We start from the raw sequence: 12645 nt of genomic DNA, 5'->3' as shown, positions 1-12645 counted from the left end.
CGTAAAATGGGATATAATGCAATTTGCGCTAGAGAATAATTAGCCATTGGTCAGCATTTAAAAGGACAATATCTATTTTACCCTACTAAGAACTAATTTTTTTCGGGAGAACTAACCAGCTCTGGGTTCAAGTGGCATTTTGTCGATTCTTCAACTTCAGTCCATTTCATCGTATTTTAGCAACTCTTTTGTAAAAAATAATTTCGTCCCTTATTTAAAATTCTCTCGGTTTTATAGAATTTTATTCTTTTCTTTTTGTTTTCATCTCACGTGATCTTACCTATGATTTGGTGTTGTGTGTGATTATAATTTACGATTATAGTGCCATTCTTAACATAGAGATGTCCTTTAATGATGTTGTAATCTTACCGTTATTTTACTTTTCAAGTGCATGCATTGACTAATTGGTAGAGTAAATTCTGCATTTTGGATGGCTTAACAATTAGTAGTATAAAATATACAATGTATTTGCAATTAGCATTAGGAGGACCCATAATTTGTCTTTTATTTGCAAGCGTCGAAATGAAACGAGCTGAATAGTACAATATGAAGTATACAGTCAATTCCCAACTTTTGGATATACGCTGCAGTAATTTAACATGAAAAAAAATTACTACTGTATTATTAAATGGAACATGTAACTGCCAAAAAATGAAAATTTTAACATTGTGAGGTGTTTTGGCAAAGCTTGCCTGCAACTTAGAGACCAGGTACATGTAATTTCCCAGCGGCAACATGTATCGAGTAACTCTGACTACAAAGGCTCGAGTTAGATGAGACGTGACCGCCAGACCACAACCCTTAGGTCCATAAGTCCCGAACGACTCTTTTGATAGAAGAACCAAAGTAAAACAGAAAAGAAGCTTTCACATGTTAAAGAAGTTGAAACAATTTTTGGGCACAAGTAAAATATGGAAAGACCATTTGGGCAGTATTCTTTTGTATGTGATTCCTATCGAGCTAGAATCTTGCTAATGCATTAGCAGTGGCAATTCAAGAATAAATTATGCAAACCGTGCAGCCTTTGGAGCTTGAGAAATACATTAACCGAATATATTTAACAGCTCCGGCGTCCTGTCTTCCAACTCGAACCTAGTAGTAAAGCAACCCACCAATTGCCATCTTCAGTAAATTGTTTAAAAACCATGCTTGTAAGAGAATACTCTACAAGCATACTCCAAATCTGCCAAGGTAAAGTCCATTAACCGGTTTCAGCTACCAACAAGGAAAACAGGTTTATCTTAAGGTCCAACAAAATCATATGCCATTGTTATGGGAAGCAACAACACATATATACCTTCCTATACAAGTTGGGGTCGGCTATATAAATTCTCACCTATCAGGTTTCTACATTTAAATTCATCACATGCCAGCATCATATTATTCTTATAGAACACAACATGACAAAAATCAGAATATTATGCAGAGGATACATTATTACGAGCCATAATCTTGTCATACATTACAAGCACACATCTTTCCAGTCACAACCAAAAAGAAGCTTCATCCTTTATACAACTAGCATTTGGACATAATACGTTAGATAAAACATGAAGCAAACAAGAATCTTAGTTTGAAAATGTGCAAATTTCCTACAAGGAAACCACTAGGAGGAAATTTGAATTAGCCGGGGGAGAAAGTTGAAAACATTTTAAAAGAAAAACACTAGGAAGAAACCTAAACACAATATTTGATTCCTAAACATTTTGCTACCTCTCATTAAGTGAGTACATGAAGTTTAACACATAGAAAGTTCACACAATCATAAGTTCTTGAGAACATTGAGAATAGCATAAATAGTTCACTAAGACTAATTTGGAAAAATAAAGAGAAAAAAATATAGAACACCAAAATCCAATCAGTGACAAAATGAAAACAAATATCAAAGTGAAATGAGGAAAATATGGCAAAGCATGGCACAAGCCCATAACAAATGATCCAAGCTCCTAATTAGCAAAAACATTTTAAACATGAAATTCTAAACAACCGTACCTTGAAATGTTGAATTACTGTACTTCTCTTCCTACTGATCCAAAATCTTCAGGAGGCCATACCTAATCACAACGTCAGAACTTTTAGATTTCTACAACACAGCCAAATTAAAGATAGAATGCTGCACAAACAAGTACTTCAAATATGGAAAAAATGATCAAAAAAGTTACACATTTTCCTAGTTTACTAATTCAATATGACTCTCCAGAAATAGCTAGCGACATATTTGTTGGTTTATGAATTCATGTCAGAAACATAAAACATATTGGATGAATTTCACAAGTATCAACTAGTCTACAAGAACCTGAAGTATTAAACACGTTCACAAGATTTGGTGTGCTTATGCATATATGTAGATATTAGCCCTAAGCCCCTAACTAACCAAATTGTAGCAAACGGTACCAATAAAATCAGCACACACACGATTTAGCACAACATAATCCTCTGAAAATGCTGCTTATGAACAAGCTAGACATGATTCCTATGGTAGGTTTCTTCTGGCAAGTCCTACAGGAGACTTACCAATTCAAACTCAACCAAATTTTATTTTAAAAAATCAAAAATTGTCTTACACATAATCATCCAATGGCATGCATAAGGACATCAATATGATGGCATGAAACATACCTTCGAAAACACCTCCAAGAAATTAAGCAAAAAGTAATTCCAAAATATAATCAAGTCATAGCAATTTTGCAAATTAGCTAAAAATCAAAATAGAGAAGAATCACTGACAATCCAAAAGACTCTGCCCTGTACAAGTCCATAAGGTACAGGTCCAAAGTTCCTCGAATCGTTGGTATTAAATTTATTATCCCCTTCAATCCAAACATGTCCATCTGGTACCTGTTCACATTCAAAGCATATTCACCTAAGAAACAAAATTGGAGAGAAGAAAAGAAAGGGGGCAGCAAAAGCCCAACTACATTAGCTCCTGAAAGTAAACTAAAAACTGTTACCAACTGCAAAAGAGGGGAAAATCAGTTGTAAATGAAGGTATTTGATCAATTCTTAATTACCACAATAGTATGTTCTATTCCATTATTAGCATGATCCACAACATATCTAACAGTATCACCACCCATACCCATGAGTCTTTTGATCACAATTTTTCTCGGGTTCTCAGGGCTACGCACTAGCACCACATCTCCACGTTGCATTTTCTCAAACCGAGTTGATAGCCTTTCAGCCAAAACAAGATCTCCAGTCAGATTAAACGTTGGAAGCATGCTTGGACCTTGAGTCTGCCCAAAATATATAAAATAAAATACAGATTTAAAATTGCAGTTCAATTGTCCCAAATCATGAAGTAGTAAACTAAGAAAAATAGTAATGGTTATGCTATCGTACGAGAGCGAAGGTGCAGATGTAGCTGTTGGTGACATGAATACCACAGAGGAATTTGGCTACGAGTAGTGTTTGCTGAAATGCTTCTTTGATAAAAGGCGTCAGTTGCTTCAGATTTTCCAGACCCATTATTAGTCAATCTGCATCTCAACCCTAAAGAGGCTATCTCACCAATTAAAATGGATTACAGAATCAGGCGAAAGAGCACACAATAACTCCGACCTCTACTCGACGGCGAACACGGCCCCCGCGATTTAATTGTGCATTCTCCGATTGATGCACAGCGAACACGGCCCGGAATCTGGTGGTCTAGTTGTGCATTCGCCGGTGTAGAGAAAGTTGAGAAAAATCTTTTCTCAAAACAGTCCCTAAGTTTGAGCATCAACTCAAAATAGTCTTTCAAATATACACCAACTCAAAATAAGTCCTTATAGTTTTTAAAATTGACATGTATTAATGGATGGAAATCTAACAGCTAACGCTGACCATTGTCTGACCCATCCAACAGTGATTTTGTAGTGTTTTTGAGCAAGTGTAATACTCTGTTCATCCGATTTTATTTGTCTTGTTACGTTTTTTGATAACCAATTTTGATTAATTTTTAAAATTAAATTAGATTACATTAATTTGATAACTTAAATAAAAACTTTAGATATTCAAAAACTATACGAAATGTATTATAAATTGTTAATTTTGCATATCAATATGATGAAAAAACACATTGTAAAATATTAGTCAAAGTTTTTATAGTTTAATTTGACTTTAAAAAAGGAAAATATAACAATTAAGAGTGGACGGAGATAGTAATAGTTAGAATGATTTTGCTGCTAAAGTAATTTGGTAGGTAATTTTTATAATTTGAATAACTATTCGCAGGATTAAATTTACTCGATGTTAACTTACCATGTTCTCCTTATATTCACTTTTTATAAATATTTTAATTTGATTTTAAAACTTGTTTCAATAAATTCTATATTGGCACATAGTACTTAACTTTTATAACCAATCAAACACCAAAAAATATTCCATAAAACTAGTTTCGAAGATAAAACATTTCTATGACACATGTATATTTAATTTGTACTGTAAACAGTTCCATATATATATACTTGACACTCAAATTAATTCATTGAAGCTATTTTCCTACCAAAGTTTTAAACATTCTTTTTTGTGAACCGCTATAAGATAATTAATGAAAATGTGTCATTATTTTTCCTTCAAAAAGTCAATATAATATATTATATATTAAATGGTAAAGCATGCTAGCTTAGCTCATAGCTCACTGCACAACATTTATTCACTCTTTTTACCTCATGCCTACAAAAGTAGACCACGTCAAATTCATTTTATTCATACACTCGAGATGTGAGAAACATCAACTTAGATAAATATAACTATCTCTATCTCTATAACTATATTAAAAAAAAGAGTTAATAAAATGATCATAGGATGTGAAATAGAGGTAAATCTCGAGAGCTCGAATAAATCTCTTTGTCGAAAAATCATACATATAATTAAGTTAATTGTTACTATATAAGTAGATGTAGAATTCTGATACTATGAGACTGGATGAAATATGATAAATATAAAATAACGTCAACTAGAGAGACAATGCAAAAACTTTTGAAAGTGTGAATGGCTAATGACAACAAAGATAAATGACAATAGTAAGGTTGGCAAATTGGCGTGCTGCTGTCCAAAAATTGCATGCTTATGCACAAAATTCAAAGCTATGAAAGCCTTATTGAAAACAAAAGACAACCTTTGAAAATGAAAGGGGAAAAAAGAGATTAATTTTTTGGACTCAAATATTTAAGTTTGAGCCAACAAAGAATATAACCATATGGTGGTCCATTAAATGTTGACAATTTAACACTTGTTGGTTAATAACTTTTGAAAAATGCTTGCTATTATCTGAAAAAGGATAAAATTGTGTCCCTTTGATCTTTCAGCATCAAGGTTTTATTGGATGCATGATTGAACTTCCTTATGGATTTTTCAAATTGCTACTACTATTGATGCTAATCAAGTCACTAATTATGATTAATTAGGATTTTGTTAACCAATGATACATTTATATATCATATATCCTCTCATCTACACAATTTTCAAGTGAGATATATATAGCAGTCGTTTCACCTAGAAAACATCTTCGAAGTAAATAACTTCTCAAAATATTTGATCAATTACTATATATGCCTTTCTTCTTTTTTGAGTCGTTTAAGTATTGATCACTCTAATTCTTTTCTCCTTCAAACCTCACTTTCATGCCAGATATAGCGAAAATAACAATATTATAGATAAATTCTAAAAGATACAAGCACATATAGATAGTAAAATACATTACACATTAATAACTTTTGACTTTTCATATCACAAACTACAAGTATATGATAGTTAAAACTAAACCATCTTGCTGTCATATGTTACTTAGTTTTGACTAGGTTGACATAAACATGATTGGACAAACTAACCTTAACTTAATAAAGAATGCATATGATCTTAAGAAAGTTTAATTTCTTCTACATGTCGATCAGTTGCAAAGTACAACTCATATATATCATAATATTGATTCTATAGGTTGGCGTGGGATGAATAAATGATTAATTATGTGTTAAGTACTTGTAAAATAATAAAACTAGTTACAATAATGATCACAGAATTAATGTTTGTTAGTTGTCAAATGTGAAGTACAAGTTGTTCATTCTTCATTGTATCTCATTCAAGCGTGGGATATTAACTCATTCTATAGTTTTAATTACTTGTTAAAGATCATTAAAAAGTCTAAATCTTCTTTCTTACAACACCAATGTTATCGTCATCTTCTATAATGTCTTGCAATAGAATGTTTGTCCGCATGATAATTAACTTGCTTATCTTAATTATAATTATTATCTTTAATTGAGTTAGCAAAGCAAACTATTATATTCTCTCGTCCCATTTTAATTGTCGCTTTAGCTAAAAAAAATTGTAACCTTAGAAATTCAACTGTAGAGTTGTCAAAGATTTCCAAATTATACTTTTAGTACAATAAAAAAAACGACAGTTAAAATGAGATAGATGAAATGTCTTTAGCCATTTTCATATTCTATTAGGATAAAATAGTGTATCCATGAGTATAAAAGAAAGAACATAAACGAGACAATATATGCATCCTATTAACGATAACCACACATTAAGGCAAGAAAATAAAGGATTGTTTGGTTTGAAGACATATTAGGCTGAGATTAATTATTTTGGTATTATTTTTAATAGATTATTTAATTATTTTTAATAAATTATTTAATGAATTGTATTAAAAATAATATGCATCACAAATTTTTTAAGAAGAAATTATTATTTACGAAAATATCCTCCTAGTAGATTTTTTTTTTTGAAGGACCTCATGGATATTTTAATCATTTTTATCCCTGAATAACTAATTTCGATACTATTATTTCATTCTTGGAGAAATAACTTATCCTGGTACTAATTACTAAATAAGTTATCTAGAAATTAATTATAATATTCAATAAAGAATAAAATGATAATACTAATTTTTATTTTAAAACTATCTATGTTTGTCGAAGCTATCTAACGATTTCTGGAGTGTTTGATCAGTAATATTCAACGAAACATTGGCATCACATAAGTTTTTAGTGAGTTGTGCTTGTAGTATTTCAAACATTTTTATTGTTCTTTTCATTGCATCGGTTATATCTTTTAAAAAAACAATCATATATTGGGAACTGTAGTGGACTTTGGCTCACTTCGAAAATCTAAATCCATACTAACACAAAGGCCTGAGTCAATTATTCATCAAAATCAAAGCTAAGTTAATTTATTTGATTTTTAAATTATTAAAATTAAATCAAATATTATATATTGATTTGATAGTTATTAATGTTTTGAAAGAAATAATTTATTAAAAAAATTTAAGATAACAATTCATCCACAAAGAAAAACAATTTGAACGACTAAAATTACAAAACTTTTGATCACTAAATTAACCATAAATAAAACACAAAGATTCGCCACTTTTGACCTAAACAAAGAAGAGACAATTACATTCTCAGTCCCATAAAAAGATTGGCATAAACTACGTATATACATAAAACCAATAAACTTAATACTCTCTTTTTGAATAATAATTAACGATGAGCTGTATTTATACATAATATATACGTATATACCTTTCACACATTTACTACCTTGTCATATTATATTTGTAATATATATGACATGTACAAAAAAATAACTTTTTTCTTCTCTATCTTCAGATTTTTTTCTTGAGAATAACATGATATTACTTTCCCTTTCCCTTTTCTTATTCTCAAACAACAATGAGTAAAAACTTGAAAAAAATGAAAAGAAAAGAAAAGAAAAAAGACGTTCTTCTTTGGTTGAAAGTTCCATATATGAAAAAGACCAATTCGTTAGGTGAAAAATGTCAATGAAATTTGAAAAACAATTCATTCATAGTACAAACTTTGGTTTTGGATAACTTTTTCAAATAAAAAATTTAGTAGAGCAATAAGTAAGTAATTAAATTATTGAAATTATATAAAAAGCTCCACTAGTCTTGACTCTCGTTTCACTATTCCCAATAGTTAAACAAATTCTATAAAATACTCCTTTTAATATGTTGAGTTTAAATATGACAAATAAAAGTGAATAACGAAAAATAAAATATTGGAGGGAAATGGGTAAGATGCGCCATTTTTGTCAAACCTGATGAGGCCCACTTTAGCTTTCACGCGTGCTCTTGTAATCTGATCGAACGGTCAATTACTCACCCGCATTATACGGAAAACTTTTCTCTTTCTTCAATCCAACGGTTCAGATTTTCCACCTTTGACTCTTTCCTGTCTCTACCCCTAAGGCTCTAACTAGTAGTCCCCTCCCTACCCCTGACCCCTACCCCTCTCTTCACTCGCATATCCCAATAACAAACCACGAGCTTCTTCTTCAACATTTGCATCACTCTCTATCTGACACTCACTTCCTCCCTCTCTAGAAAAAGTTTCAGAAAATCTAGTGAAGAAACAACAAAGATCTTTTTTTTCATTTGGGTATGTTCAAAGTTCTTTGTTTTTAAGATTTGTTGCTTTAATCTTTGATTTGAGGTAGATTGGGTTGTTTCTGGGTTTGGGATTTTATCTGACTTGATGTGATGATGTGGGTATTTGTGTGTGTTCTTGGTTTAATTTTGTATGGTTAGTGAAGACAGGAGAAAAAAGTAACTTTTTGAGGTTTTTAGATTCGATATGGTTTCTTGTATTGAATTGATTTTAGGTTTGTATTGATTCAATGATGTGTGTGGATGTTTGTGAATTTCATAGAGGGGTGATCTCTTCTACTCAACTTCTTTTGCATCAATTGGTGATTTTTTAACCATTTGTGATTTGCTGGGAATTTTAGAGTCCAAGCCTTTGTTTTAGTTTTCGACAGCTTATTTGTATGAAGGAGTTTTATGTTAGTTTTAGTGTAAAGAATATTAGTTTCCTTTTGAAGGAAGCATTGTAAGTTGGTGTTATTTCTATGAACTTTTAAAATGTTATGTTTTGCTATTTGTGTGCTTATTATTACTTTAAAGATGAGCTATTTGGGAGCTTATTAATTATTATTGATATTTGGAGTTATGTTTTGCTATTTGTGTGCTTACTGATTCTTCTGGGTCGAGCTCGTCGCATCAGGCTTGCCTAGTGCGGGCTACTTCTCCTATGTGGTTTGCGAGCTATTGCATAGGAGGGGGGTTTTACCTTGTGCACACCCAAAGGGTAGCAGCTGCAGGTTTCCCTTGTCATCAAAAAAAATTAAATTGTCTGCTTACTGATTATTATTGATATTTGGAGTTATGTTTTGCTATTTGTGTGATTATTGTTAAAGATGAGCTATTTGTGTGCTTATTAATTATTATTGATATTTGGAGTTATGTTTTGCTATTCTGATAGTGGCTTGGATTGAAGACTATAATATACTGCACTGGACCAATCAACATGCCGTGGGCATTTTCTTCTCTGAGTTATTGTGTGAAGTGTGTGCGCTTTGTGGTATTCTTTCGCGTGATTCTGTAACCCATTTTTACTAGGTGAGATGGCCTCTTTTATTTCCTAAAATCTCTATCTGTCTCTTCAGCCTTTAATATTTTATTTGTCAGTATGTAAATATTGCACCTCTGAGGTAGAGGTAAGGTCTGGGTATTCTGTTGTTGTTGTAGTATGTAAGTATTGCGGATTAACTATTCTTGTTGAGGATTTACTGACAGAACAGTAATACCCAAGAGATAATAAAACTGGTTACTGCCAAAAAGTATGTAGAGGAAGATAGTTTTAGTTGGTTTGACAATAGAGAATTGGAAACTAAAGTTGTAGTGTTGTACTACATTAGTGTTAATCAGGTGATGAACTCATTAACTTTTTAGAGGATTGCATTACTTATTTGAGAAATAAGCTGTGCTTGTATTGATGTTCTTTAATGTTTTACTCATTTGTGCTTGTTTGGTTTGACAGATTGCAAGACCTCTTTTTTTTTTTTCATATTTCTTGAAACTAAAGTCCATTTGGAGGTTGAGAATGTACATTGCGATTACCTTGAAGAGATACAGAGCAGTCAAAGAAGCTGGTGAGATTAAAATGCATGTGGGGAGTGTTGCTTATTACCAATTGATGCTAGTTTGTCAGGTAATTGTTCTTTTAGCTTTTGCTCGTCTTTTCGATTAAATTGGTATTCACTCTCCTGCACGGGTATCCAACTAAACTTGTACTGTTAAAAGGAAACAGAAACCAAGCAACTAAAACTTAATTGAATGTTGTATGGGGTGATGCTTTTTGTGTTTCAGTTTTCTGTTTATGTTCTGACTGGTATTCTGTGCCGGGTGCATGATCTTTTACTCACATTCTTTATATATAGACTTGGCTTAAACCGTAATGAAAATGTTAACACTATTCCTCTTTCTATCAATATTTACTTCATCACTGAGGTTGAGTACAGAATGTTGTATATCCTCAATGTAGTATACTGCTATATAATTTCCATAGGCATCTTGAGATCCATACTGATGACTGCGTGTGTATTGAGATATAAATTTTGTATGCCTTCTGTATAATGCTCATCCTACCAAGTGTATGGTGGTTCCATTCACCCTCAAGAAAAGGAAAATCGTTGGATTATTTTCTAGGCATATAGTTTCCTTTTAATATTTTTCTTTTCTTGTATTTGTTCTAAATTTATGACAACCCAATGATATGGTTCTTTGTTTTTTATTTTTTACAGGCTGAGTACTTCCGTCAGTTGCTTAAACCTGTAACGTAGTCTGCTAAAGTGAAAGCTTTGGGGAGGTTGGGATTGCTTGCTTCTTGTTGCTCTTATTCAGCAAAGCCTGTGGAAGTTGGGGTTTGTTGGTTCTCTTTCAGTGTATAGGAAATCAGAATGACCTCATTAAGCACTGAATGTCGTTACTGTTGATTGGAATTGTCAGTGCTTTTTTACTACAACTAATACACCTTGAACGTTACTCTCGTTTGTCTGTGCCTTTCGTAACTCTTAGCTATTTCATATTTAAAACTTTCCAAGTGGAAAACACATTTCTAGTCCAGTTTATTGGTTCTTTTGACTTAGTTACTCATGCAGAATAACTATCAATTTTCCCCTCAAAAGCCTTTTGTCTCTCTGGAAGACAATGCAGCTGGTGGTAATATATTCGATATTCCTGCTCCATCAGTCTTTGGTACAATGGCACTCCCTACTGGTTTCAAATCTTCTGTGCCCTTTCATGGTTTCGAATTTCAGTCCTCTGAGGCATGTCCAAAGAATTTCATCATCTTTGATCAGACTGATTACCGAAGCCAGATCATGTACCACCCTGCCATGGCCTCCAAGTTCCCATATCCTGATTTGAATTATAATTCAACCTGCTTCCAAAACGGCATGGAGAGAAAAATTGTTAACAATGAGAATACAGAAGTTTCTTCATATTTGAAGGAAGATTCAGATGATATAAATGCATTGCTCAGCTTGGAAGAGGAAGAACACGAGGAATATGATGAAGAAGAGGTGAGCACTGCACGCACCGATGCAAACTATGGATGCAGTTCCCCTGAATCATACTCAAACTATGATTGTCAATCCAAAAAGAGCAGAACCTCTTCTTTCAGGAAATCCTCTGGCAGTAGTACTAGCAATTGCAGTGAGAGAAAACGCCGGAAACTTAAGAAGATGGTCAAGGTATTAAAGGGAATCATCCCTGGTGCTAGCAGGATGAATACTGTCACCGTTCTTGATGAAGCTGTCAGATACCTCAAGTCACTTAAGATGGAAGTGCAGAAGCTTGGAGTCGATAATCTGAAGACATATGCTTGATTTCCTTTGTGGTATGGGTAACTTTGCTTCCTTTATCACCATCTCAGTCGAAGTGATTATGAACCGTAGTCATATCTTTTGCATATGTGAAGAACTTCTTACACCGTATTGCTGAGTTGCTGCTCTGGAGGGGGTAACGTAACGTAGAATATGGTCCTTTGTTCGGCGATAGGACAATAAGTCTGCTGTAGCTAGCTAGCTGCTATATCTAATTTCTCATCCTAGCATATAATATGTTTCCACTAGTTGCCAACTCTATTAAGGTATTTGAATAATTTCTCCAATATGTGAAACTTTCACCTATTGGAGCTGCTATTTGTTATTGTTGTTCTATGACTTTGATGATTTGTTTAATGGATAATGGGTTGATGATTACACTTTATGCAAGCGTGTTATGGTCGAATCTCGAGTGTCTTTTTATTTTATTTAATCTTTGCATGCTGTGATCTTTAGTTACTTTTTTGTCTGTTGGGAATCATGAGACATTGGGATTATGTGTTGTGCTGTGTGATCCTCTCTGCTGCTCCACTTGGCTAGTGCTGTTACTGTAAAGTACACCACTTTAGTTTTGCTTTGGCCTATAAATTTGGATGATATGATTATGCCCTCAGAATTTCATCTTTTCATAATTTTACTACCTTTTTTTAAAGAATGAAATGCTCTTATTTTACAAAGTTTCTGATTTGGCACCCACCCCTAAATACTTTCTCGGACTTGTTCAGTTTGGAAAATCAAGAATTCAAGATTTAATTTACTACTCTTTATCATTTTGTGTTTATTTTACCGTTGTTATTGAATGCTATGATTCATACCCTAACATTTCGATGATTTTTAATTAATAGGGGTGATATTGTAAAATTATCTTATTATTTATTATTTTCTTATAAGTGAAGTCAAACATGAATAAGTAAAAATTAAATATTTTACCGTTGAATTAGGACTTTCGATCCCCTCTTTACCGTTTCT

General features: G+C 32.6%; 2 protein-coding genes and 1 long non-coding RNA gene across 3 annotated transcripts; 2 read left to right on the top strand and 1 right to left on the bottom strand.

The window, feature by feature from the left end:
* Positions 1 to 879: 879 nt before the first annotated feature.
* On the bottom strand, positions 880 to 3719 carry LOC125836468 (uncharacterized). The gene is made up of 5 exons (XM_049515642.1): positions 3343 to 3719; positions 3012 to 3236; positions 2728 to 2838; positions 1993 to 2054; positions 880 to 1183 (listed from the first exon to the last, which is right to left on the bottom strand). The coding sequence occupies exons 1-4, from the start codon at positions 3466 to 3468 to the stop codon at positions 2007 to 2009; spliced, it is 510 nt and encodes a 169-aa protein (XP_049371599.1). The 5' UTR covers positions 3469 to 3719; the 3' UTR covers positions 880 to 1183; positions 1993 to 2006.
* Positions 3720 to 8226: 4507 nt separating this feature from the next.
* LOC125836475 (uncharacterized) lies at positions 8227 to 9325 on the top strand. The gene is made up of 2 exons (XR_007443456.1): positions 8227 to 8390; positions 9273 to 9325. It is a non-coding gene; the product is annotated as an uncharacterized LOC125836475 (long non-coding RNA).
* Positions 9326 to 9830: 505 nt separating this feature from the next.
* On the top strand, positions 9831 to 12061 carry LOC125836462 (transcription factor bHLH144). The gene is made up of 2 exons (XM_049515635.1): positions 9831 to 10001; positions 10594 to 12061. Exon 2 carries the CDS (start codon positions 10945 to 10947, stop codon positions 11677 to 11679), a length of 735 nt encoding a protein of 244 aa, XP_049371592.1. The 5' UTR covers positions 9831 to 10001; positions 10594 to 10944; the 3' UTR covers positions 11680 to 12061.
* Positions 12062 to 12645: the final 584 nt, after the last annotated feature.

The sequence above is a fragment of the Solanum verrucosum genome, unplaced genomic scaffold (genome assembly GCF_900185275.1).
Source record: "Solanum verrucosum unplaced genomic scaffold, falcon-dt-bn FXZP01000278.1, whole genome shotgun sequence".
NCBI lineage: Eukaryota > Viridiplantae > Streptophyta > Magnoliopsida > Solanales > Solanaceae > Solanum > Solanum verrucosum.
The sequence above is the reverse complement of the archived record's forward strand: the minus strand, read 5'-3'. Positions and strand labels throughout refer to the sequence as shown.